The 26323-nt window shown below is 40.8% G+C and overlaps 1 protein-coding gene across 1 annotated transcript in view; it reads right to left on the minus strand.

Moving 5' to 3' along the window:
* zmat4a (zinc finger, matrin-type 4a) overlaps positions 1-26323 on the minus strand; it is a 205545-nt gene that overhangs the window by 87370 nt on the left and 91852 nt on the right. The window contains exon 4 of the mRNA XM_061730506.1: positions 10014-10170. Coding sequence (XP_061586490.1) covers positions 10014-10170 — 157 coding nt within the window. The remainder of the gene's footprint in view (positions 1-10013; positions 10171-26323) is intronic.

A 26323-nucleotide genomic window follows, 5' to 3' on the forward strand; every position in this document is an offset into this window, starting at 1 on the left:
TCTATAACCAATCTGCCAACAGTGGTGAGGATGCTATTTGCTCTCTTGCTGATGGAGAACCAACATGTCCCGATAAAAGCACTAGGTAATAATAATAACTAGACCAAAATTCCCGGGAAATTTTGAAGTGCCACGGACTACTGCCGGATGATCGCGGGATGCACCCATGAAGGTCAAGGACTCGATACTTTGTCATTTGACACCACCCATGACTCTCTATGTCAAACCATTCAAAAGATATTGGACTATAACGTATCGGCCAATCAGAAGAAGGGGCGTGGCTAATTTGCACCAATGAGGGTCAGGGACTCGATACTTAGTCATTTGACACCACCCATGTCTCTGTATGTCAAACCATTCAAAAGATATTGGACTTTAACGTATCAGCCAATCAGAAGAAGGGGCGTGGCTAATTTGCACCAATGAGGGTCAGGGACTCGATACTTGGTCATTTGACACCACCCATGTCTCTGTATGTCAAACCATTCAAAAGATATTGGACTATAACGTATCGGCCAATCAGAAGAAGGGGCGTGGCTAATTTGCACCAATGAGGGTCAGGGACTCGATACTTGGTCATTTGACACCACCCATGTCTCTGTATGTCAAACCATTCAAAAGATATTGGACTATAACGTATCGGCCAATCAGAAGAAGGGGCGTGGCTAATTTGCACCAATGAGGGTGAGGGACTCCATACTTAGTCATTTGACACCACCCATGTCTCTGTATGTCAAACCATTCAAAAGATATTGGACTTTAACGTATCAGCCAATCAGAAGAAGGGGCGGGGCTAATTTGCACCAATGAGGGTCAGGGACTCGATACTTAGTCATTTGACACCACCCATGTCTCTGTATGTCAAACCATTCAAAAGATATTGGACTATAACGTATCGGCCAATCAGAAGAAGGGGCGTGGCTAATTTGCACCAATGAGGGTCAGGGACTCGATACTTAGTCATTTGACACCACCCATGTCTCTGTATGTCAAACCATTCAAAAGATATTGGACTTTAACGTATCAGCCAATCAGAAGAAGGGGCGGGGCTAATTTGCACCAATGAGTGTCAGGGGCTCGATACTTAGTCATTTGATACCACCCGTGAGTCTCTATGTCAAACCATTCAAAAGATATTGGACTATAACGTATCGGCCAATCAGAAGAAGGGGCGGGGCTAATATGTATATATAATATACAAATGTAAATATTTATATGTATAATAATAATAATATACATATATATCCCATGAACCTGTCCCCAGCAGGACTGGGGATCATGTAAGGTCAAAAGGTCAGGGTTCAGATTCCTCCATTATCCAAGGTAAAGTATTATGAAGTCTGCATTGAGTGGGTCATGTGACTAGTTCTGGGTCACATGACCCGGAAGTATGGTAGTGTATATTGTATTGGAATGACTCAGCTAGTTCTTCGGATTTGACAAGCCTCAAATAACTTCACCTTGTAATCAAACTGTAGCTCCTAGCAGAAAAACAAAGACATCGTGAGAGAGACAGAACCCGGAAGATTCTGACAATCTTAATTTTATTCAGATATTCCTTAAAATGTGTTAGTAACGGCAATTCGAAAACAAAAATGAGATTTTTTTGAAGAAAACGTTATTTATTATGGGAGTCAATGGAGAGAAAGACAGGATTTGGCATGGCTGTTAGTCTCCCCGTTCAAATTTTGTGCACACCACGCCTGTCAAAGTCACATTTTATGAATCACAAAACCTATGTCTATATTCTGACCAAAAATGATCTGTCTACCTTTTACGGTTTGGCCGTGAGGTCGAGTTACAAATAAAAATTATGATCATTTTTTTAAAGTCTCTCGCACTCTGATCAATTAGAACCGCACTGAAGATTTGACAAAAAAGTGATTTCCAGTCCTCGCTTGAGCGCTCATATCTTGAAAAGTGTACATTTTAGGAAAAAACAGTCCGGGGTTTAGAGAGAGAAGAGAAGTTTTCCTCCGTTTTGAAGTTTGAATGACCTTTCTACGTGCAAGTATGAGAAAGATAGGTGACTCAGAAAAAAGGTGATTTTTTTTTTTTTAACCTCATCCCACACACAGTGTGAAATGCTGCCCCATACAAATACATGGTCCCCATTAGTTTGGAAATTTGGAAATGTTTTTGCACTTCGTGCAAAAACTATTCGTGCCATCGTTCTGAAAATCCACAGGAATGTAGTTAAATTCAGGGCCTACAACTTTCTAAATCGGTTCAGAATTTTTCGAGTAACGGTATGCGAGTGGTGAGGCCCCAAAGTTCACGCAATGCGTTCCGGATGGGGCAAAAAGCGCACGTTTGTGCACGTTGCGCAAAAACGTGCACGCCAATCGCTTATAAAAGTCATACCAATTGATTCCCGATTAAGGCGCACGTTTCTACGTTTTTACTTTTTGAGTTTTCTCAAAGCTGCGCAACTAGTTACGCGCCGAAGTTTATACGGAAGAATATGGAATAATAAATAAATAAGCCTGAGCAATAGTATTAGTGCCTCGTGCTGCGCACGAGGCACTCCTCCTCCATTGAGCTTGCGCATCTCAATGGAGGAGGCGTGCCACGTGGCGCAGCCGTGGCACTAATAATAATTTCTAATAATAATAATTAATAATTATTCATATTCGTATTATTATTATTATTATTATTAGTAATAATAGTAGTAGTAGTAGTAATAGTAGTATTATATAGCGATAGGAAAAAGTATGTGGACCTTTGGGAATTTTCTTGCTTTCTCCATTATTTGCAATAAAATTACAGTGTGCCTGGAAATGTCGACACTTGGATCGACCTTACAGTATATAGCAGGTTATACAGGCCAATATTTGACTACGAATGGTCAATGGTAGACAAATCATGAATCAATAGGAACAACTGTGCTGATTTGTGGCTTTTTAATGCCTTCCAGCAACAATCAAAAGGGATTTTTTTCTAACACAGACATAGAGGTGTTTGTGATTCCTGACCACTTGTTCTCTGCTAATTCTCTGCAATCAAATTACATTTTATAACCGCTTGACTGTTGCAGCTCCCAGGCGCATAGCATAATCGTTGGGGATGATAAAAGGGATGTGCATTGGGAAATATTTAATCTCCATGATTCCTTTTCAGTTCCCCGCCTCAAATGATCTTACTAAAACCCCTCAATTTTGTCTTAATGTCCCCAATGTTTGCGATAGAAGGGATTTATGAAATAGTGTACTTCAAAATGCATAATAGTGTTTGGGAAAAGTGAAAGGGCAGACACAGTATGTTGCCTACAAACCATCTACATGACCGCCCAAGTACAAAGAATGTGTCAGCCTACAGTGAGCCAAGTAAGTTCCAGCAATTTCAGCATTGCTTATTGTTCTCTTTCATCGTAAATAAAGTAGATCTGATCATTTATAAAGTGTCATACTGTGTTCTGATGGGATCTATAGAATATATGCTGTAGGGTAGAATGACAAAGGGATGTAACACGACTTAAGACAGTGAGGGTGCGTTAATGAAAAAACTTACAGGGACTGCATTACTTTATTTCATAACTTCAACAGATTCCATGTGGTGAGTATTTTAACTACATCTAACAGGAACAAGTCTGAATTTTAGACATGAACGGGAGCAGTGAGACCGGCGGATAGTTTTCAACCTGGGCAGGGTTGAGTGAGGGTTTTTTCAGCAGTGGGATGACCCAAGCTTGTTTGAAGGCAGAGGGAAAGAGGCCAGATTTAAAAGAGGAGTTGATAATGTGGGATATTGCCGGTTTGACTGTTGGTAAAATGATCTGCCGGTCGTTGGTTTTGAGCAGAGAATTGGTTACTTATAGTAGCAACCTTTTCAGTAAAGTAGGACGCAAACTTTTCTGCAGACAACCCTGTAGGAGGTTGATCAGGTGGTGGAGAGAGAAGAGAGTTAAACGCCATGAAAAGTTGTCGGGAGTTGGGAGCATTTTGGATTTTGTTCTGGTAAAGAACAAAATCCTTTAAGCTGGATGTGAAAAATGAACGTTTTTGTCGGTACTCAGTAGGGCTGTTCGATTAATCGATTTTAGATCGTAATCGCGATTATGTAATTAGAACGATGTTAAAACGTGAAAATCGTGAAATCGATTTTTCACTTTTTTTTTTTTTTTTTTTACCTTTTCTGCACACATATTAATGATTGACACCATATTAATGATTGATGGAAATACCTCTCAATACCTGCAACAAGTGCCCCATCGGAGAGGCTCTTTAGTGTAGGAGGGGGCGTTGTAACATGCCACCGGGCATCCCTCAAGCCAGATGCGGTAGACCGGCTCGTGTTCCTTGCAAAAAACTTGCAAATGTGAATAGCAAATGTAATGACTGACATTACACACCTCTACCTCCTTCATGGGTTGCATTATTATTTAGCATGCAAAGACCCAGTTTAGTTTAATTAGAAAATGTCTTGTTTTATTTAATTGGAAATATAACTTACTGTATGTTTGCAAGTGCTGATTTGCTGATTTTTTTTTCAAAGTTAAAACTTTATATTTTATTATATTTTTTAAAACTTTTTTTCAACTTATTTTACAGAGTTTTGCACTTTATTCATTCATTTTTGGTTTAATAAGAGCAAAGTTTGCACTTAAAGCCCAATGGGGCAAATGTTCAATAAAAAAACTGCATATTTGAAATAATTTATTTGCCTTTTGTCAATTCACAAAATAATCGTAATCGTAATCGAAAATCGGATTTTGAGATAAAAAAATTGAGATTTTATTTTTGGGCAAAATCGAACAGCCCTAGTACTCAGACAATTCAGTGTGCTCTTTAGATTTGTTGCTACTTTCTTTCTGCTGCCCTAAGGCCAGCTCTGTGGTCCCTCAGAACCCCTGTGAGCCATAGACTGGGAGGTTTCTGTCCAGCTGGTTTGGACACCAGAGGACAGAGTTTATCTAGAGAGGAGGCGAGTGAGGAGCAGAGTGTTTCTGTAGCCTCATAAACAGATAGTGAGGAAAAGTTGAAGGAAGTGAGGTTAGATCAGACCTCATCAGACAGCTGTGTAGGGCTGAGAGAACGTAAGTTTCGGCGGTATGAAACCATCTTTGGAGTCAGGTGAGTGACATGAGGAAGGGAGATGGATAATTTAACCAGGAAGTGGTCTGAGAGGTGCAGTGGTGTGACACGCATCAGCTGTAGTGCAGTTTCTGGTCAGCACCAGGTCAAGGATGTTACCAGCTTTGTGTGTTGGATGAGTCTGGACCAATGTACGATTGAAAGAGTGGATGAGAGGCAGAAACTCATTTGCCTGTGTTTTGCCAATGTGAATGTTCATATCTCCCTGTACAATTAGTGGAGAGCCATCACCAGGGAGATGTCAGAGAGAATCATGTCCAGTTCAGAGATGAACTCATCTATGTGTCCTCCTGGAGGGAGGTATGACCCGAATGTACGCAGTTAAGAGCTTAGAGATTTTTACTGCATGATATTCAAGTGATGAGCAGTTAGCAATGGGACAGATGGATGTGAAAATCCACTTTTTGGACATAAGAATGCCTGTACCACCTCCTCGTCCAGCAGAGCGAGATGTTTGAGTGAATTCTGCATCTACGGATAGAGCAGCTGGTGTACAGTAGCTGTGTTTTCTTTTTCTTTTTTTTCAATATCTTTTTATTTCACAAAAGAAAGGCAATCACAAACATCCTAAATAACAGTAGGTCTTACAATTTTCTTTTGTGCACACAAGCCAAATCTCGCCTACAACCCACCCCTCCCACCACCCCCCCAAAAAAACACAAAAACATACACACGAAATAAATAAAAAATAAATAAATAAACTGTAAAAAAAAAAAAGTAACAGTAGGGGCATCAAAACTCAAATACCTACAGATACATAGGTTACATAAAGTAAATGACAACAATAAGACAGCAATCAGCGTACGATGAAGTTTACAATGAATGAAGCTCTAAGCCAGAAAATAATGGGAACCAAAATTCTTGAAAAAGATGGCCACGGTTATATTTTTCCAATGTTAGCTTTTCTAATGGTAGAAATGCTGTGATTTGTCAATGAAAGTCTTAAAAGATGGAGGGGAATCGTTCTTTCAAAATAAAAGTATACATTTTTTTGCAAAGTAAGTTATCAAAATTAATATCCTGCATTTTTTGTTATGTAGTTGTAAATTATATGTGTCATTTAATAAATATAAACTGCTGCTTAAATCAAATGTTTTGTCCAGGATTAGTTGTGTTAGGGAGTGGATTGATTTCCAATATTTTTGTAAGCGGTCACATTCCCAGAACATATGCATGAATGTCCCCTCCATCTTTTTACATCTTGGACACTTTGATGAAATATCCTTTGATATTTTATGCATTTTTATTGGAGTAGCTGTGTTTTCTGGGCTGATCCAAGTCTCTGTCAGGGCTAGGACCTGAATGTCTGAGAGACGTAACAATGAACTGATGAACTCAGGTTTGTTAACTGCGGACTGACAGTTCCAGAGATCAAAGGTAACAGAGGATGTGGCAGACGGGTATACCACGGGACAACACAGATTTTGCGGATTGCGCTGCCTACGGGAGGTGCGTCTTGGTCTGTACCCATATGTGACCGGGATGGTTTTGAGACACATTTTGCAATACTTTGGTTGCAACTCTGCTCAATGCACTCATGCAGGCAGACTTGCAGGTCTTTACCCTAGTGGTCTTAACTCCAAGTGGCCAGTAACAACGCTGATGCTTAGCTGGCGCTTCAGCGCCCCGAGTGTGGTGAAATACCAGAAGTCGACACAGCTGCAATCGCTAGGCTAACTGCAACTGGCTGAAACCGCGTCTTTCTGCTTCCCCCAAGCAGTTACAAAACAGTGGGTGTGGCCCGCGCCAACAACCTCAACTGTTAGGCAGAGAGAGCTTCGAACGGCAGAAAATCAGACTAACAAAGGCAATCAAGTGCCCGAAACCAAACCAGAAACTCATGCAGACTCTCACCTAAACCGACTGATTACTCGCTAATGAAACCCGTGCTTGTTCTCTGATGGCAGAATAATGACCAGATCCTAAAGAGCTGATCAATCAAGAGTCAATATTTGGCAGACATCATAAGGATTATTTTATGTTATCTATTGTAAAAATATGTTATTAAAAGGTCAAGCATATGCATAAAAAGTCACTTCTCTCCATCGTGGTCCTTGTTGTTAACAGCTAGTGGAAAAAAGGTTTCCCACAGCTGGTTGGAACAGCAGATGGCAGGGTGAGGACCTGAGTCCTTTCTTCAGAAAGCACTCACTGATCCAGTTATAAGCACTTCAGGTATTTATATTCAAAGTTTCTGTGTATGTGTATATAAAAAAAAATGAAGTAAGATTGTATTTTCTGAGAAAACAGTGAACAATTGTGTTATTAGCCTGTTATATTCTTATATTCTGATATGGCTTTCGTGCCAACAGACCTGTGGTGTTTGCTAGAGCTGACAGTGATGCAGAACCTGTCAGGTCCTGCCCCCTCTTGATTGTCTTCCTGTCCTGGCCCCACCTGGACTGACCATGGAAAGGCAGAAGTAGAAATATCTATATGACAAGATCAGGCCATTCTGTTCCGATGAATCAAAGACATGCCCAGCACTAAAGCTTTAAAAGTCGCAGCCCAGAGGAGCACACAGAAAAAGGATGATGGTGTGATCTCACTAGTTTCGCTGCATGTTGACTGATTGAAAGAATATAGTGATAAAGTCAATATGCAGGAGTGAAGTCACGTTTTTCCAGCTGAGGCACTTCATTCTTATAGGCACCACTTTAAAACAGTTATCCATGCCTATGTCACCAGTCGGCTGGATTACTGTAATGCAGTCTATATGGGGGTATATATATATATATATATATATATATATATATATATATATATATATATATATATATATATATATATATATATATATATATTTTTTTTATGTCTATATTTTATTCTGTTTTAATTGTGTGCCTTTTTATTTACTTCACTGTACCGCACTATGGTCCAGTGAAGCAGCTTTAAGTGCTTTATAAATAAAGATGGTATGGTACAGCCCCTGTAGGATTGGAAGTTGGAAGAATGTGGGGCAATACTGTGGATGTGTATACAACATGTGAACATTCATGAATAAATCTGTCACTAATGGCCTGACAAAATTCAAGTTATTGCTTCTGCATTTCTCTGTAATTGGTTAAAAAAAATGGTTAAAGGTGATTACATTAGCCAACATTCAAAAGGACATATTCTCAGATATCCAAGTGTTAGACATCATTGGAAAGCTTATAAACAACACTCTCAAAATCTCTAAATAATTCAAAATGCCCCTCGAGAGACCGGTTCCTGGTTTTTCCATGGCTGGACACATTTGGGCTCCTTCAATATATCCTGTTGAACATCTTCACCTTTCCTCTATTTCTCAGTATGTAGGATTTTGGACTTCTGGATTAAAACCCAGTGTCTCTCCAAATCTAGCACAATATAAACTGAAAAATAATAACTCTAAATCATACTAATTCTATTGGCATGGATTCTGCTTGAGAAAAACAACAAGAGAAGTGTAGAACACAAACACACATCCTTTAACAGTGTGCTACGGTGTTATTTAAACTTCAAATTTGGCATTCAGTCCAATTTCACACGGACATAACAACACCTCTAAACACTGCTGCCACATGCAGCATTCTGCTTCTCATTTCTTAATTGTTTCCATTCAGGATAATACATTTACTCTGAACATCTTTACACACAAACACATAATCAAGAATGTCCTCAATGTTGTGAAATTGCAGGTTTTTAAAATGTAAAGGCATAAATAACAACATAAATTTCAGACTTGTAATTGTGACATTTCTCTTAATTAGTAGCTTTTTTGGCAGAGGATAGAAACACCAAACAAAGCTTTTTAGAATTTTGGCCAAATAGTTCAACTACTGTCTTGTCAGACAGTAACATACTTCCCAACATGTGTTTAGGTGAAGCATATAACAAAACATGGCTTATGATAATGGATTCGATTTCTATCACGCTTTTCTTCGACACTCAAAGTGCTCACAATCATGCACTCCTCATTCATACTTGGTGGCGTTAAACTACATGTGTAGCCACGGCTGCCCTGGGACAGATTGATGGAAACATGGCCGCCAATCCACTCTCACACCACCACATTCACACACACCAGCGATGTCTTCACTGGAAGGAAGGTGGGTGAAACGTCTTGCCTAGGGCAGCACGGTGGCTTAGTGGTTAGCACTGTCTTGCCTCACAGCAAGAACGTTCCCGGTTCGACTCCCAGGCCCAGCAGGGTCTTTCTGTGTGGAGTTTTCATGTTCTCCCCGTGCTTGCGTGGGTTTCCTCCGGGTACTCCGGTTTCCTCCCACAGTCCAAAAACATGCATGCTAGGTTAATTGATCATTCTAAATTGCCCGTAGGTGTGAGTGTGAGTGTGTCTGATTGTGTGTGGGGACTGCGGGTGGAAACTAGCATTACTGCTAAAACCTGGTGTATTTACACTGCTTAATGTAGTGTTCATGAATATGCATTGTCCCGTCTAAATAAACTTTGAAACTTTGAAACTTTGCCCAAGGACACATCGACAGGTGACTGGAGGAGCAGGGTTCGAACCGCCAATCCTTCGTTCATCGGACGACCCGCTCTACCACCCGCCCCTGAGCACTGTAGTTCCTTCAGTAATTCTATTGTGTCTTGGTAGCCCCCTTGATAAGTTTTGTCATTGTTCTCTCATCAATTCTGGACGGTCCTGATCTTCGAATCATCTGAAGTACCACATTTTCTTAACTTATTGATTACTCTTTGACACATGGAATATTCAGTGCCTTTAATATTCTTTTATTCTCCTGATTGTTACTTTCACACACACGTGACGTGATGTGATGTAATCCAATCAAGACTTGCTTAAGCTATTTTTTCCCTGCAGCGGGGATGGACGATTGTTTCACCTTGTTGTAAAAGTCAGCAAACACTCCTCAGGTCTTAACAAGAACAAAACTCCTTTGTGCTCCTTTTATGTGTTTTTAACTGGAGTTTTACCTTTGGCTATGATGGCAGGCTGCTCTCCCAGCAGTAGTTTTAGCCTCTTGGCATGGATTTTACCCTGGTAGTGGGACTGTGCCACCACTGCCGAGGTGAAGGACATGTTACACAACGTGCAGCACTTATTCTTGTCCACATCACCTTCATCGCTGCCCTAAGAAAAAAGAAAATGAAAAACACATCTCATGAATGATGCATCAACACACATTTATATTTAGAAGTTTTTAAACAGCACCAAATGAAGCATATTCTTTGTATTTATAAGATAGTAAGATAGTGAGAAAGATGCGCAGAGTACATCTACTACTTCCGAGTAGCATGGGGGTAAAGGCATTTATATCCCGGCGGGATGTAAATGGAGCTGACGCTTGTGTTTTGAGATGGAGGGGCTCATTCAGCTGATGTTAGGTTGCTCCTCGAGCCTCCATCTGTGCACATAGCATCCAGAACCCATTATCATTGTACTACACATAACAGGCAGCCATGAATCTCTCTGTGTAAGGCATCCTGTTTTTAGTAAAAAGAGCTGGTTAGGTATCACTCCAGACTGGCTGGGTCAAGGAAGGACTCAAGAGTAGTGGAGAAAGATAAGATGGGGTAAAAGTCCTTGAACTATTCAGATGTGTGTTTCCTCACTTGCTGCTACATCCAACTGCATGTAGTAAAGTCCCTTATCAGTTTAACTGCTTCATCCTTAATGGAAGTGAGATAATGAGCCCCTTCACCTTCATGGTAAATGAAGTTCAAACACTGAGTTCAGCTCCTGTTGATGCTAACATGTCTGTGCACTAGCTATTTGCTTTGGTTTAATCAATAATATCACTAAGGCTGGTAAATAATGAAAATATTTTTGAGCATAGAAGTCAGTATCTCTGTCGATTCAATTTACACTAAGCAATATGTCTTTCTTAACCCAACCAAATACTGGATACTGCAAAGTGACATAAACATCAGATGCCTAAGGCTTATGTTTAGTTAGATTCCCTTAGATTCATAAAAACATATTTTCTTTCACTTCTTCACTCCATCCTTTTAGATACTGTTCTTAAACTACGGTTTGCATTAAAATGGTTTACCTCAGCATGCAAAGAAACAAAATAGCTATATGCATCAATGACATTATGTCCCATTACCCCCTCCCCGGGGGTAATGGTATTGTTTTGACAATAATAGACACTGGTTTCTGTCAAGCTTTGCTGGATTTGTTATTGTGTAATTTCATCCACTCAATTCATTTTTCATAAGTCCTCTACAGAGTTCAGTAATGTACAGCTTAGAGTTCAACCAAGTTTTTGGTAGGAACAACATAGATGACTTCAAAGCCACTGCAACCTTCTGTAGCACATATGCAATCATAGAAAAAAGAGTGCCATTCATGCCAAATAAGTATACACTTTACACATTGCAGAGGCTTTCACCTTTGCAACAAAAACCCATGAGTCATTTGTACATGTAGAACCCCTAAGCTAAGAAATGAAAAATAAAATAAAACTTTATATATAGCTTGAGTAGCATGGTGGCATGTGAAGGCTTCTTGAAGGCTTCGTGAAATGTTAAGGGAACTATGTGACAATTAACTTTTCTCAAGTGCAGAAAAGCTTTAATGAGTCGAATTTGAGGAATTCACAAACATAATTTATGGTCATTTAAATCTGAGCTGTGCACTACCTCCTGGCGTCTGTGGTGGTGGTAGTTTAGAGAAAACCACTATAGATCATTTTTAGGGTATGACTCATTTAGATCTTTCAGACTTGAAGAGCTGTTCAGACTATAGTATAGTCCTGCTGGTTGACAAAAGTCTCTGACTTTGGTGAGTTGATACACCACCATCAATATTTGAATTTTTAGGTAAATATCATTATATATGAAGTAAAATTGTATCCATACCCGGAAGAAGCATCAGCTGTGTTGTGCAGCAAAAGGGAGCTCTTGTTAGTTATTAAATGGTTGACAATAATTTTCTGATGACAGTTATTATTAACTTAAAGCGACACTACGTAACTTTTCCACCTTAATATCATATTTCCAGAGTCATTGTGATGGTACATCAACTTCCAACAGGTTTAATGACACCTCTGTCATGGTCTGAGGGGTCTGTATCACCTTCACTGGCACTATGTAACTTTGAGGAGCATGGTAGGAACCCTGCCACACTAAAAAACTACAAATCGTTACGACTTTGACTGCTTTACGGCATACGTCACTTCCCCCTCCTTCCCGATTCGCAGTCGAGACGAAAATGGGCGGGGCGTGGAGCGCAGAGCTCCGCAGAACCTGTTGCTGCGTTATGGCTGCAGCAGCTCCACACAACAGACGTGGGGAAAAGATCCTAATGGTTTAACTTTTCAACGGTTTCCTGCTCAGAGGCAGAATCACGCAGGCCAAGTATCTGATATAACAAAGTAAAAGAGTGAAAGAGTCGTCGGCTCGCTTTGGATCGCGGCTGTAACGACCAAACACCGGCTTCCACACAGTAAAGCCTGAATTATGGTTCTGCGTTAAATCGACGCAGACCTACGGCGTAGGGTACGTGGCGACGCGCAACGTACGGTGCGTGTCGCTGCCTACCCTACGCCGTAGGCTCTGCGTCGATTTAACGCAGAACCATAAATCAGCCTTAAACCACAAACACTCACACAGACGGGTCGGATCTAAACACGGGTTTTATTCCCCACTTCTCCAGCTAAACGCAGTTGCTGGCCAGCTCTCTGCGGTGCAATTAACCCCAATCTTCAGATAAAACTAGTTTGTTGAGGAAAAAATATTAACTCTTATTTGTAGCTGCAGAGGAAAAAAATAATCTCACGAGGAAAACAAAAATAATCACGCCTCGGAGCCTCTTCAACATAATATAGCGGTCAAAAAAAAGAAAAGAGAAGTAAGAGGGATACAAAACATGTACTGTATGTTGTACTATTATACAAATGTATTGAAACACATGGCTCTTCAGTAGGGATTTCATATGGATCCAGACCGTTAAAAATCATTATTTTCTCCATATACCGCTCCCTGGCTTCCTTGTTTAAGGTATCCCGGTAAATTCCAGTTCCTTTCCAGCAGTTTAACATCTTTTTTTTTGTGTTCCGTCTGTTCACTTGGTGAAACAGAAAAGCGTCCCGTCTTCTATCAAAACAAATGCAGCGACGGGACAGGAGTTTTCCGGCAGTACGCGCTGGTGCTCATGGGAAACGTAGTGTTCTTTCTGGTAAAACACTACCGCTTTTGTCCAAAAGATGCCGCCAAACTCAGAAAAGCTGAAAGTTACGTTGTGCTGCTTTAAATGATCAAATTGAATATATCAAAATGGGGGACCACCTGAATCTCAGGAGGTAATAACTAAACAGCACAATGAGTTTCAAAATAACTGTTATTCTATGTGTGCCAGCCTGTCACCAGAGGTGGCGCTATAGAGCAACACAGAAGGAAGGCTTCTGAGCACTGTCCTTTTGCAACCAGCAAATGTTACAAATATGTGTAAAATAATGTCCAACATCTTATCTTATTCAAACAAATGAGAATTTATTAACAAAGGTGTCAATAATAGCAACCAATGGTCCTGGAATAACTTCTTATCTCTAAGCCACACATAAGCAAACGGCTAACTAAACGTGAAAGAAACATTGGCCTATGTTTAAATGTGTGTGTGTGCATGTGACAAGATTGCTTTCATATAAGTGGTGTGAATCGTAAAAATGGCAGACAACATCACATGGCGTTCATGTCTCGCGAGATCACCTGATGGCCAAGAAAAGTGTACTATATGTGAGTGTGGGTTAGTAGAAAGGATGAGAGAAAGAGGTGAAAAGAGTAAAAACCAAAAATATTAGAATAATTTCTCACCACCAGAAAACTAAGCCGCTCTGATGTTAGGTAAGGCCAATTTCTCTTTAAAAGGTTTTTGTGGCACAAGTGGCCTTTATTGAGAAAGTAGGTAGACAGGAAATGGGAGGGGGGGTGGGATGGGGGGGAGGGGTGACATTTCAGTATAGAGTGACAGGCCAGGACTCAAACCTGTTCGGCCCGCATGAGGACTATAGCCTCTACAAATGGCGCCTGCTCAACCCACTGAGCTACCCAGGACCACAAAGCCAACTTCACATGTGTGTTCTGGTCCTTCAATCGGTATGAGGAAAAATGTTTCCTTTGTGGGAAAACGTATCAGCAAAATCCGGCTACGTAGATGCAACAACAGATAGCTAAAACTGAGCAAACATCACTTCAGCAGCTCTAACAAATAAACACAGTTGTGGCTTACAACAGTTGTGTGACACAGTAAAACAAAACTAGTTAAATGCTAAGTTGACTAAGTGTCTCTGCCTCTTACGTGGATCACTTTGCAAGCAGTGGATATGATGATTTTGTCCTTGGCAGATCAGCGTTCCTCTAGGTCTGGTGAACAGCAGGATGGTTACACTGAGTGGGGGCGTTTGTGAGAGAGGGAGAGACAGAGAGAGAAAGAGAAAGAAGGGACTTTCTTATAGTTTATAGCCAGGCTTACTGCTGAGTTTTGGGGTCCATGCCCAATGATAAGCCAATTCCTCATTACCTAGGTGTCATAAACGGAGCAAAGCCTGCTGGGGTTTTGAGTCATTTAGAGGCGTTTTTGTCTCAAACCATGTGGTCAGGCTTTCCAGTTGATAGTCCTATCTTTGTTTTAACAAATGGCTGTGGCCCAACAGCTGCGTCTTAAAGACATTAAAACCCAAATTGATTGAGATTTTATGTTTTTGATATTACTGAGATGAACTGAAAAACATTACTGGAAAAAAAGTACTTGAATGAACTGTTGTTGAAATTGTTAATTTAAATGCAATCATGGTTGAATGACTGTCTATTAAGTAAGCATTGTATGATCCATTATTATCTTTGTCAAAAGAAACTTCAACAACAGAGAGTACAAATTACAAATACAAACTTGTCACAAAAAACATATTTACAATGCAGAAACTCATTAAAGATCCTGGGGGAGTGCCAGAATACAACAGTTTCCAGCTGGCGCAGACTCTCATTTATTTAAACACTGCAATATTTTTTGACCTTAAAGGATTCAATAGGTTGTTTTGACTGTACTCTGACTCTCGGTAGCACTTAATCTCTTCCCATTAGTTAGCAAGGAAGGACTCCTGTATTTACCGTGCGGTCTAAGCAGTGAATCATTCTTTTCAGCTGAATAAAAAGTGCCATGATTTTGAGTTTTAATTAGTTCCTGTTTAATTTTGGATATCTGTATTTAGTTTGTGTTTATCTGTTTTACTTCCCTTGTTCCCATCTGTACTGATTGTTTGCATCTGTGTCTTGTCAGCCCCAGTGAATGTATGTATATATTGGTCATTTCTCATTTCTCAAGAACGCAAGTACAGACTTGCGCTCTTGAGAAGTCTGTTCTTGTAAGTACAAGTCGGGAGAACACATCTTTCTCTTTCTTCAATTGGAGCATGGGCTCTTGATGATGTCAGATCTGAGCTAAAAGGCTAACACGTGCTTCCCTGTACACAGAACGTCTATAGTTTAATCGATAAATGAATGACACCCTTAACACGAAAATAACTGAGAATGGGCCATATACTGCTCCTTCTCAAGTCTTTATAACCATTACTTTGTACAATGTTTTTTAATGTATTTCATTCTTTACTATGCCTGCCGCGCTATAAGCTGAGTTGAAGGGAAAAGAAAAAAACTGAAAACGTCAGAAATGTTTTCTAAATACACTATCTTCATAACCATCCATCCATCCATTTTCTTCCGCTCATCCATTACCGGGTCGCGGAGGCAGCAGTATTAGGAGAGATGCCCAGATTTCCCTCACCCCAAACACTTCCTCCAGCTCTTCCGAGGGGAGTCCGAAATGTTCCCAAGCCAGCCGAGAGACATAGTCTCTCCAGCGTGTCCTGGGTCTTCCCCGGGGTCTCCTCACGGTGGGACATGCCTGGAACAACCCTCTAGGGAGACGTCCAGGAGTCCTTTCAATGTGAAGGAGCAGCAGCTCGACACCAAGCTCCTCCCGAGAGACTGAGCTTCTCACCCTATCTCTAAGGGAGTGTCCAGCCACCCTGCGGAGGAAACTCATCTCGGCCGCTTGTATCTTATCTTAATTATCCAAAGTTCATGACCATAGGTGAGGGTGGGAGTGTAGATTAACCGGTAAATCAAGAGCTTTGCCTTTCGACTCAACTCCTTCTTCACCACAACGCTGCACCAATCCGCCTGTCAATCTCACACTCCATCTTTCCCTCACTCGTGAACAAGACCCCGATATATTTGACCTCCTCCACTTGAGGAAGGACCTCTCTACCCACCTGGAGAAAGCATGCCACCCTTTCCCGACGGAGAACCATGGCCTCGGTTTTGGAGTTGTTGATTCTCATCCCCGCCGGGTTGCACCCAGCTTCAAACCGGCTCAGCATATGCCGAAGGTCCCGGCCTGAGGAAGCCAACATGACAACATCATCCGCAAAAAAGCAGAGATAAAATCCTGTGGTTCCCAAACCGGATCCCCTCCGGCCCCTGGCGATGCCTAGAAATCCTGTCTATAAAAATTATGAACAGAACCGTTGACAAAGGGCAGCCCTGCCGTAGTACAACATGCACTGGGAACAAGTCTGACTTACTACCGGCAATGTGAACCAAACTCCTCGTTCGATCATACAGAGATCAAACAGCGCTTAACATGGGCCCCAGACCCTATACTCACTGAGCACCCCCCAAAGAATGGCACGATGGACATGGTCAAATGCCTTCTCCAGATCCACAAAGCACATGTGTAGTGGTTGGGCAAATTTCCATGACCTCTCAAGCACCCAGTGGAGGGTATAGAGTTGGTCCAGTGTTCCACGACCGGGAGGAAAACTGCATTATTCCTCTTGAATCTGAGGTTCGACTATCGGCCGTATTCTCCTCTCCAGTACCCTAGCGTAGACTTTCCCGGGGAGGCTGAGAAGTGTGATCCCCCTATAGTTGGAACACCTTCTCCGGTCCCCCCTTTTTAGGGAAAAGGGGGACCACCACCCCGGTTTGCCACTACAGCGGCACTGTCCCCTTCCTCCATGCAATGTTGCAGAGGCGTGTCAACCAAGACAGCCCTACGACATCCAGAGACTTGAGGTACTCAGGGTGGATCTCATCCACCCCCGGTGCCCTGCCACTGAGGAACTTACGAACTACCTCAGTGACCTCGGCTTGGGTGATGGAGTACATCCCAGAGTCCACAGTCTCTGCTTCCTCAATGGAAGGCATGCCAGTTGGATTGAGGAGATCCTTGAAGTATTCTTTGCACCGTCCAATGATGTCCCCAGTCGAAGTAAACAGCTGCACCATAAACAGTGTTGGCAGGGTACTGCTTCCCCTTTCTGAGGCGCCAAACGGTTCGCCAGATTTTCGGTCTTACCGAAAGTCTTCGTCCATGGCCTCACCGAACTCCTCCAAGACCCGACTTTTTGCCTCCAGGACTGCCTGAGCTGCGGCTTGCTTGGCCTGCCGGTACCTGTCTACTGGAGTCTCACAGGTCAACATGGCCTGGTAGGAATCCTTCTTCAGCCTGACAGCATCCCTTACTTCTGGGAGAACATGGTCCACTCGGACTCAATGCCCCCAGCCTCCCTCAGAATCTGTTCTGAAGTTCTCTCTGAGATGAGAGTTGTAGACTTCGCTCGTAGAGGGCTCAGCCAGGTGTTCCCTCGCAATAAGTTTGGGTGTGCCCAGTCTGTCCAACTTCCTCCTCCACCAGCGTATCTAACTCACCACCAGGTGGTGATCAGTTGACAGCTCAACCCTTCTCTTTACCCGAGTGTCCAAGACATATGGCCGAAGATCAGATGAAACGACAACGAAAATTGATCATTGACCTCTGGCCTATGGTGTCCTGGTGCCATGTGCACTGATGGACACCCTTATGCTTGAACATGGTGTTCATTATGGACAAACTTTGACTGGCACAGAAGTCTAATAACAGAGCACCACCTGGGTTTAGACCAGGGAAGCTGTTCCTCCCAATCATGCCCCTCCACGTATCACTGTCATTGCCCACGTGAGCATTGAAGTCCCCCAAGTAGAACAAGGGAGTCCCCAGTTGGATCACTATCAAGTACTCCTCCCAGGGACTCCAAGTCCTAACCCCAGACCTGGCTCCAAGGAGGGTCCCCAGTTCTGCCATTCCAGGCGACGTAACTGTCCCTGATTTTTTCTTTTTCATGATTAGCTTTGAACCGCTCTTAGTCTGGCCCATCACCTAGGACCTGCTTGCCATGGGAGACCCTACCAGGGGCGTGGCCCCAGACAACATAGGATCATCGAATAAAAGTTATAACTTTATAATTACTCCTCTGGGGCGGCAGTAGCTCAGGTGGTAGAGCGGGTCGTCCAATGATCGGAAGGTTGGCAGTTCAAATCCCGTTCTGTCCCAGTTGCTGTCGTAGTGTCCTTGGGCAAGACACCTTACCCACCTTGCCCCGTGTGAATGTGTTTGAATGTGTATGAATGTTTGGTGGTGGTCGGAGGGGCCATTTGGCGCAATATGGCAACCATGCTTCCGTCAGTTTGCCCCAGGGCAGCTGTGGCTACAAGATGTAGCTACCACCACCGGTGAGAATGTGTATGAATGAATAATGGTCTCTGTAAAGCGCTCTGGGTGCCTTGAAGGGCGGTATATAAAACCAAGCCATTATTATTACTTTCCATTGTTGGTGCAAAATGCATTATGGGATACTTGGTCATCTCAAGTCTACACAAGCCTCCACTGGATTCGTCTACGATAAAATGGGTGGCATGAGAACACATCCGGGTATTTCTTTTGCGCTTGGGTTCTTGAGATTGGAGCAAACTTCAGCTGCAGATCATGACATTTCACAAGAACACAAGTACACACAAGAACGCATTGAGAAATAGCCATTATCTTGTCTTTCCCTTCCTAGCTGCTAGTCCGTACTGTTTCCTGCCCTTGTTTATGCTTTCCAGGTAATTTTTCTGGTTGCCTTTTATGCATTGAGTTTTTCTTTGGATTTCTGCCTGTGCTGCACTTTTTGATACGTATATCAAGTTATTTTTGTTTTAAGACTCTTGCCGCCTCATCCCCTACATTTGGGTGCTGCATTCCCTGATATGTGACAAAAGCGGGCTGCACAGTTTCTCATCACTCACTCACTCTTGCTCATGGTATTGGCAAACACCATAAGCTTTTACTTGACCTTTCTTTGCAATTCTAATTATTTTGGAACAATGCGCTTTTAGATTTGTGGTGAAAGTTCAGTTCAACTTTAGAAAGGATTTAACTAAATGCAGACAAATGGAGGATTGAAAAAAAAAGGATTTTGTAGTATGAATATCATTTTTCTCTCTTTTCCGATCAAATCTTTATCTATGCTGTAATGTCATTATTTCTGCATGTTTACATAGTTATTTGTTTGAAAGAAAAATTATTTCAACAAATTATGTTCTTTATTGCAGCAATATTAAAATATCTCCCCAGGTGCACGTTATAAGTCACTAAATCAATCAATCAATCAATCAATCAAATTTTATTTATATAGCACCTTTCGTCCAAGTACATGAAATACAAGGTGCTTTGACATTGTGATTGAAAAATAAGCATAATAAACAAATAAAAACTGGGAGACCAAAAAGATAAAAACTGGGAGACCAATGCACCCTGACATACAATATAAAATATATAAAATTTATAAAGAGATAAAGGTTCAAGGATTAAGGCTAAAAAAAATAATCAGTCCACAACAATAAAAATAGTAAAAACATTATAAGAGATAGATAAATAAATAAAACAGATACCTTTAAAAAATTTTAAACGGAATAAAACTAAAACTATAAAATGTGATGCTACATAAAAGCCAGACCAAAGAGATGAGTTTTTAATCTACGTTTAAAAATGTCCACATTTCCAGCTCCTCTCAGATCCTCCGGCAGGCTGTTCCACAGTTTTGGAGCATAGTGGTTAAAAGCAGCATCACCAAATCTTTTAGTTCTACTCTGTGGAACAGCTAGAAAAGAAGAGCCAGAGGATCTGAGGGGCCTTCCTGGTTCATAGAATAAAAACATTTCTGAAATATACTCTGGCGCAAGCCCATGTAGCGCTTTATAAACTAATAAAAGAACTTTAAAATCAACACGAAAACTAACAGGTAGCCAGTGTAAGGTTTTTAAAATGGGCCTAATGTGTGCTCTCCTTCTGGTCTGAGTCAGAAGTCTTGCTGCTGCGTTTTGAACCAGTTGCAGCTTGTTGATGGTATTCTTGGGCAGACCAGTAAGGAGAGCATTACAGTAGTCTATCCTGCTAGTTATAAAGGCGTGCATTAGTCTCTCCGTGTTGCCCAGAGAGAGAAACGGCCTCACCTTAGAAATATTTTTTAAATGATAAAATGCTGTTTTTGTGACACAGCGTACGTGTGATTTGAAATTAAAATCTGAGTCAAATATGACTCCTAGGTTTCTTGCCTCTTTGCTCGGGTTTACTCCATATGTATTTAGTTTAGAGGCCAGTTTCTCTCTCTGGGCTTTTGAACCGACGATCAGTACTTCAGTTTTTTCCTGGTTTAGCTGTAAAAAATTCTGCGACATCCAGGCCTTAATATCTAAAATACAGTTAAAAAGTGAGTCAATCGGCCCAGTGTCATCAGGAGACACGGCCACATAGAGCTGTGTGTCATCAGCATAACTGTGGAAAGAGATGCCGTGTCTCCTGATGACACTGCCCAGGGGTAACATGTATAAATTAAAAAGTAATGGTCCTAAAATCGACCCTTGTGGTACTCCATAGGTAGCCTCATAGTGTTTGGAGACATTATTATCTATTGAGATGAAGAATTTTCTTCCACAAAGATATGAAGTGAACCACTTTAAAACAGTTTCAGCTAGGCCAACACGCTTGCTTAATCTATCTAAAAGAATTTGATGATCAATAGTATCAAAGGCAGCACTCAGGTCAAGTAGTACCAGAACCGAGGGTTTATTCTTGTCAAGGTTTGTTCTGATGTCATTTACTACTTTTAGCAGGGCTGTCTCTGTACTGTGATTTGTTCTAAAACCAGATTGAAACATTTCTAATGTAGCATTTGAATTTAAATAGGCACTTAACTGAATAAAAACTAATTTCTCTAAAATTTTACTTAAAAATGGAAGATTAGAAATTGGTCTATAATTGCTGGGTGATAAAATGTCCAGGTTCCCTTTCTTTAAAATAGGTTTAACTAAAGCAGTTTTAAAATCAGTGGGGAAGACGCCTAGCTGTAGGGAATGGTTTACAATGGCCAGTATGTCTTCAGATAGTGAGTTAAAAATTGTTTTAAAAAGGGAGGTTGGGATTGGATCAAGGGAACACGTGGAGGATTTCAGTTCTGTTACTACTTTCCTCAGGGTGTCAGCATCAACCAGGTCAAAACATTCATACCTCACGTCACATTCCATACAGGATATTGGTAAAAGTGCAGCGTGCTTGTTTTGCTGGCAGATACCAGACCTGATGTTTATTATTTTCTCCCTGAAGTAGCCAGCAAACTCTTCACATTTAGAAGCTGGAAGCTTACAGCTATTATTTGTTTTTGGATTTAAAATATAATCTATTGTATTAAAAAGCAGTCTGGGGTTATGGATATTGGTATTAATCAAATTTGAAAAATAATCCTGGCGAGACTTTCGAATTTCTTTGTTGTAGTTTTTAAGTTTTTCAGTAAGTATGTTTTGATGAATTTCTAGTTTTGTTTTTCGCCATCTGCGCTCTGCAGCTCTACATTCTCTTTTTAACTTCATAGTAAGATTATTTTTCCATGGAACAACACTTTTTGTAGTTAGTTTCTTGATTTTAATAGGAGCGACTGCATCAAGTACTGTTTTCATTTTAAGATTAAAATCATGGACTAAAATTTCACAAGATGATGGTAGGACTGTATTTTTGCAAGCTATAACATGTGATGAGAAAGTTGTGGCTACTTGAGGGGTAATGTATCGTTTTCTAACAATGCGTTCTGTGGTGTTTTGTACAGCATGATAAAGACTATTAAAAAATACACAGCTGTGGTCAGAAAGAGCCAGATCTGTAACAGATGATATGTTGATGCTCAAACCATATGATATGACTAAATCTAATGTATGTCCATATTTGTGAGTAGGTACGTTTACATGCTGTTTAAAATCCATGCATTCCAATAATTCTAAGAAATCTTTGGCTCTGGTATCTGCCAGATTATCAATATGTATGTTAAAATCTCCAATTAAAATACAAGAGTTGTAACTCGTGTGAATGACAGACAATAGTTCTGAAAATTCTGTTAAAAAAGAAGGGATAGATAACTTAGGAGCTCTGTATATGGTAACTGCCAGGAAGCGAGGCTGAGAGTTTAAAATAGTTGCATTGTATTCAAATGTGTTAAAAGTGCCCAAATCCACATCCCTGCCCTTCAGTGCCTCTCTGTATATTGAGGCTGTGCCTCCACCTTTTTTCCCTTCTCTGCATGAGAAGGAAAAGGTGTAGCTGGGTGGACAGGCCTCTAGTAGTGTGGCAGGAGCATCTGCGCCCAGCCAAGTCTCAGACTAAAGGTCTGGTTTGGCATCCCTAGAAGAGATTTATTTTATTTTATTGTCGAAATTTAAATGGCCACTTTCACAATGTTCACTGAAACAAAGGTACAAGCAAAAATTGGTTAAACATGAAAACATACTTTGCAGTGACATGTTCAATTAGGGGGAGTGTACAGGACGATTGTTTAGTGAGGTCATGAAAACACTGAACACGATCGGATGCAGTATTTCACATGTGCTGGACGGTGGACACTTGTCTTTGTTTGACCTGAAGCTGCCCCATGTCCAGCTGTCTGTTGGAAATGATGACACAATCAGCAGGGAACTGCTTTAAAGCCAAGTAAATCAGTACCAAGAGGTCATTTATATAAGCCTCTCCTTGAATTTTGTGTTTTAAAGGGAACTTTCTCATAAAAACACTTACTATGTAACAGGGTAATGTGTGAAAACCCCTGGGTTCACACTAGTTAGTCACAAAATTAACAGTGCCTTATTGGTTAATAGTCACATTCTAATATTTCATACCCTTCTTTTTAAATTGGTTTTCAATAAATGAATAACTGTGGGCATTTATGCTTTTATTTGATGGAAATGGCGGGAAATAGCAAATGTTACTGCAATGTGTATGAATGTTCTCCTTCTAGTCTCTCCTTTTACTTTGTCCTTTTTGATATAACGGAAGGGCTCAATAAATGAAAACTTTTCAGATCTAAGTGGTTCTAATTAACAAGGTTATGTATTAGAGTTAGTGATCAGTTTAAACCACCTAAATGTACACTTTCTAAGAAGAAGGTGTTTTTTTTATTATATGACCTTTAGCAACAGATCTTGTTGCATATAAGTGGAAATCAGCACAGTAAGCGTTAGTTGTTTTGCATCGTGAAGGGGTTCTAGGGTCCACTTTCAAACTCAACTCTTTACTAAAATGCTATTTGTAGCAATTAGGATTTCATATACCGTCGACCACCAATGTGTGTGTGAGAGAAGAAGACAAAAGCACAGCTCTTCCTCCCACTGTGTGAGATAACAGAGGATCTCTGCTGTACTCTGAGTCATTCCAATACACATGAACACACAGACACGGCACACACAGCATGCGCAAACACTCACATCGCACTCACACAGAGCACTTCCTTCTGCCCTTGGTCTTGTCCTTCACTAATTCTCAGCACACACATGTGGAAACCTACTCACACACACCAATCCCTCAGCTACCAGGAGTGCAGCAGTACACCCACTATTCCTCCTCGCATTCAAGGCTTAATAGTTGTATCACCAAGATTGGAGACATTACCTTTAAATAGGCCAGGATCCATAATTTCAAAGTTAATTAAAATGGGATAAACACGCAGCGAATTGCAGGGAAATGTAATTATTAAAGCAATTTAGATGTATGTTACCAAATTGACAAAAATAGTGTAAAAGGTTGACAGGGCTTCATGAAATACAGCAGCCTTGTCTTTGCCGAGCTACATGCTGGGTGTAGTGTGATGCAAAAGATAATTAACCCTGATGTGAAATGATTAACTACCTTTAGAATAGAAGGGAAAAAAAAAACATTACTCTTTGATTTTGAACACATGAACACATGTCATGTTTCAGCAGACATTTATGGTCCAAAGGTGGGAAGCAATCTTTTTCTATCTTCTTTTTCTTTTTTTTTGCATGCAATCTTAACCCAACAGTGAGAAATAATAGAGTTGTGCATAGAGAGAATATACTGCTGTGCTGCACATTGCTGAATACGTAACTAATGGAGGCAGAAGGGAAGAGGGGGAGGGGGGTCATTTCTATTCATGTGAAGCATAATAAAATAATCTTTTTGATTTGCAAGCCGTAAATTCCCTTTGCTGTCAGTGCTGTGCTGCACGTTTTCATCCTGGTGTAAATGAGGCGGCGTGTACTCGCCTGTCTGTATTTGCGACCTAACAAACTCAGGCTGTGTGATGTCTCTCTGTATCAGATTGTTGTTGTTTTCTTTTGTCCATGTTACAGACTGTCTAAAGTATTTTTCTCCTACTTGTGCAGTATGCATAGATCCCACTGACTGTTTTAGGGAGCACTCTTTTCTCTGGTGCATGTATTTTATATCATGCACTGAAGAAATAAGACATCCAAATAGAAGGTATCCCTGTAAAAACAAACAACAGATAAAAAGGATTTCCTCCTATCAAAGATGCAAAGTCTGGAGTTTAATACTGCCAAGCAGAGCATACAAGGGAGCCCAAAGAAGGGCGGTTATAATAGCCTTGCTTAATAACACCCCTGCTTTTGACACACACACACACACACACACACACACACACACACACACACACACACACACACCAAAGTCACCTTCATACTACATACAGCACCTACAGGCAGAGACAAATGAGTCCTGACTGATATCTACTGGTGGGTTTGTAAAAAGGCAACGATGAAATCTTGTACAATCAATCCTTCTTGTGAAACACTTATCGGCTCATGCAAGAATCCAATACAATATATTCGCTGTGCCAATTCTGACATAACGCTAAATATGATAATCTGTGATGTCACATCAAATTGGCCACCTGCTGTTTTGATCTCATGGGTTTGGCACGATATCTGTTTGTGTCTAACTTTAATTGCTTCTCTAGCTCTTTATTGGTGTCATTTTGAAACAAATTAAGACTAAAATGGACTCATACTGTATGGACATAGCCACAATGCTTTTAGAGCTTTTCCTTTCAGTCCAGTACTTTTCAAACTGTCAACTGTCAACATATATAGCATATTGTGACACTAGGGAAGCCACTTTTACGGATGTTTTATCAAATTAAAATTATGATCAGAGTTCTGATTGTTTTGGCATATTTTTCTTAAGTGTTTTCAATTTCTGGCTGAGTGCCTTAAATATAATATTCAGTGGTCTGAGCTTCAGTGTCTCAGTCAGTTAATATTGCTTTTACAATGACACTAATTATAATAGATTTACACAGAAGAAATGAGAGATAAACATGTGATCTTATGTAGTTTCCGTCATCAGCTCTTTTTCCTGTGGTAAAGAAATATTTCCTTTTTACAGCCAAAATTAATGGACGTTTTATTTTCATGTTTGTTTCCTTGTCCTCAGATATAAACTGTACTTTTGCGTTCCCGTCTCATTTTGCAGAATCCTGCTCTCTCTAAGATGAGTTTTACTAAATCACTGCACCATAAAAGACCACCTCTCGAATGGAGCAATAATTCACATCAATCCTATTTGCAAATATGCACAGATGATGTCCGGCCATTTGTGCTAAGTAGAACAGGGATATTTAACTGTACTTTTTCAAGATTATTTAAATTATTATTTGCAGCCAAAAGTGGCAAAAAGGGTTAAAATGCCATTGTTGAAACCATGCATGAGATGGGTTTCCCCAGAACCAGAGGCGAGGTTACTGAGGAAGATAAAGATCAATAGTGTCAGGGCTCTGGGGATAGATGAGATCCACCCCTAAGCTCCTGAGAGGCTGTGGATATTATGGGGCTATCTTGTTTGGCACGCCTTTGTAACATTGCGTTGATATCAGAGGCAATCCCTCTGGATTGGCTGAGTGGGGGTGTGGTTCCCCTTGATAAAAAGAATGGCAGAAGAATGAGTGGAGTTAAAGGGGTATCACACTTCTCAGCTGCTACAGCTAGTCTCTGCAGGGGTGTGGGAGGCCAGCTTTATATCCTGTTATGACCGGCTTGCAGGCCACAACAAATGAGGGAGATACACAGAATTTAAGATTAACGAATTGAAGTTTATTAAAGGAAAATGCTAAAATAAACAATGGGGT

The sequence above is a fragment of the Cololabis saira genome, chromosome 9 (assembly GCF_033807715.1).
Source record: "Cololabis saira isolate AMF1-May2022 chromosome 9, fColSai1.1, whole genome shotgun sequence".
Taxonomy (NCBI): Eukaryota; Metazoa; Chordata; class Actinopteri; order Beloniformes; family Belonidae; genus Cololabis; species Cololabis saira.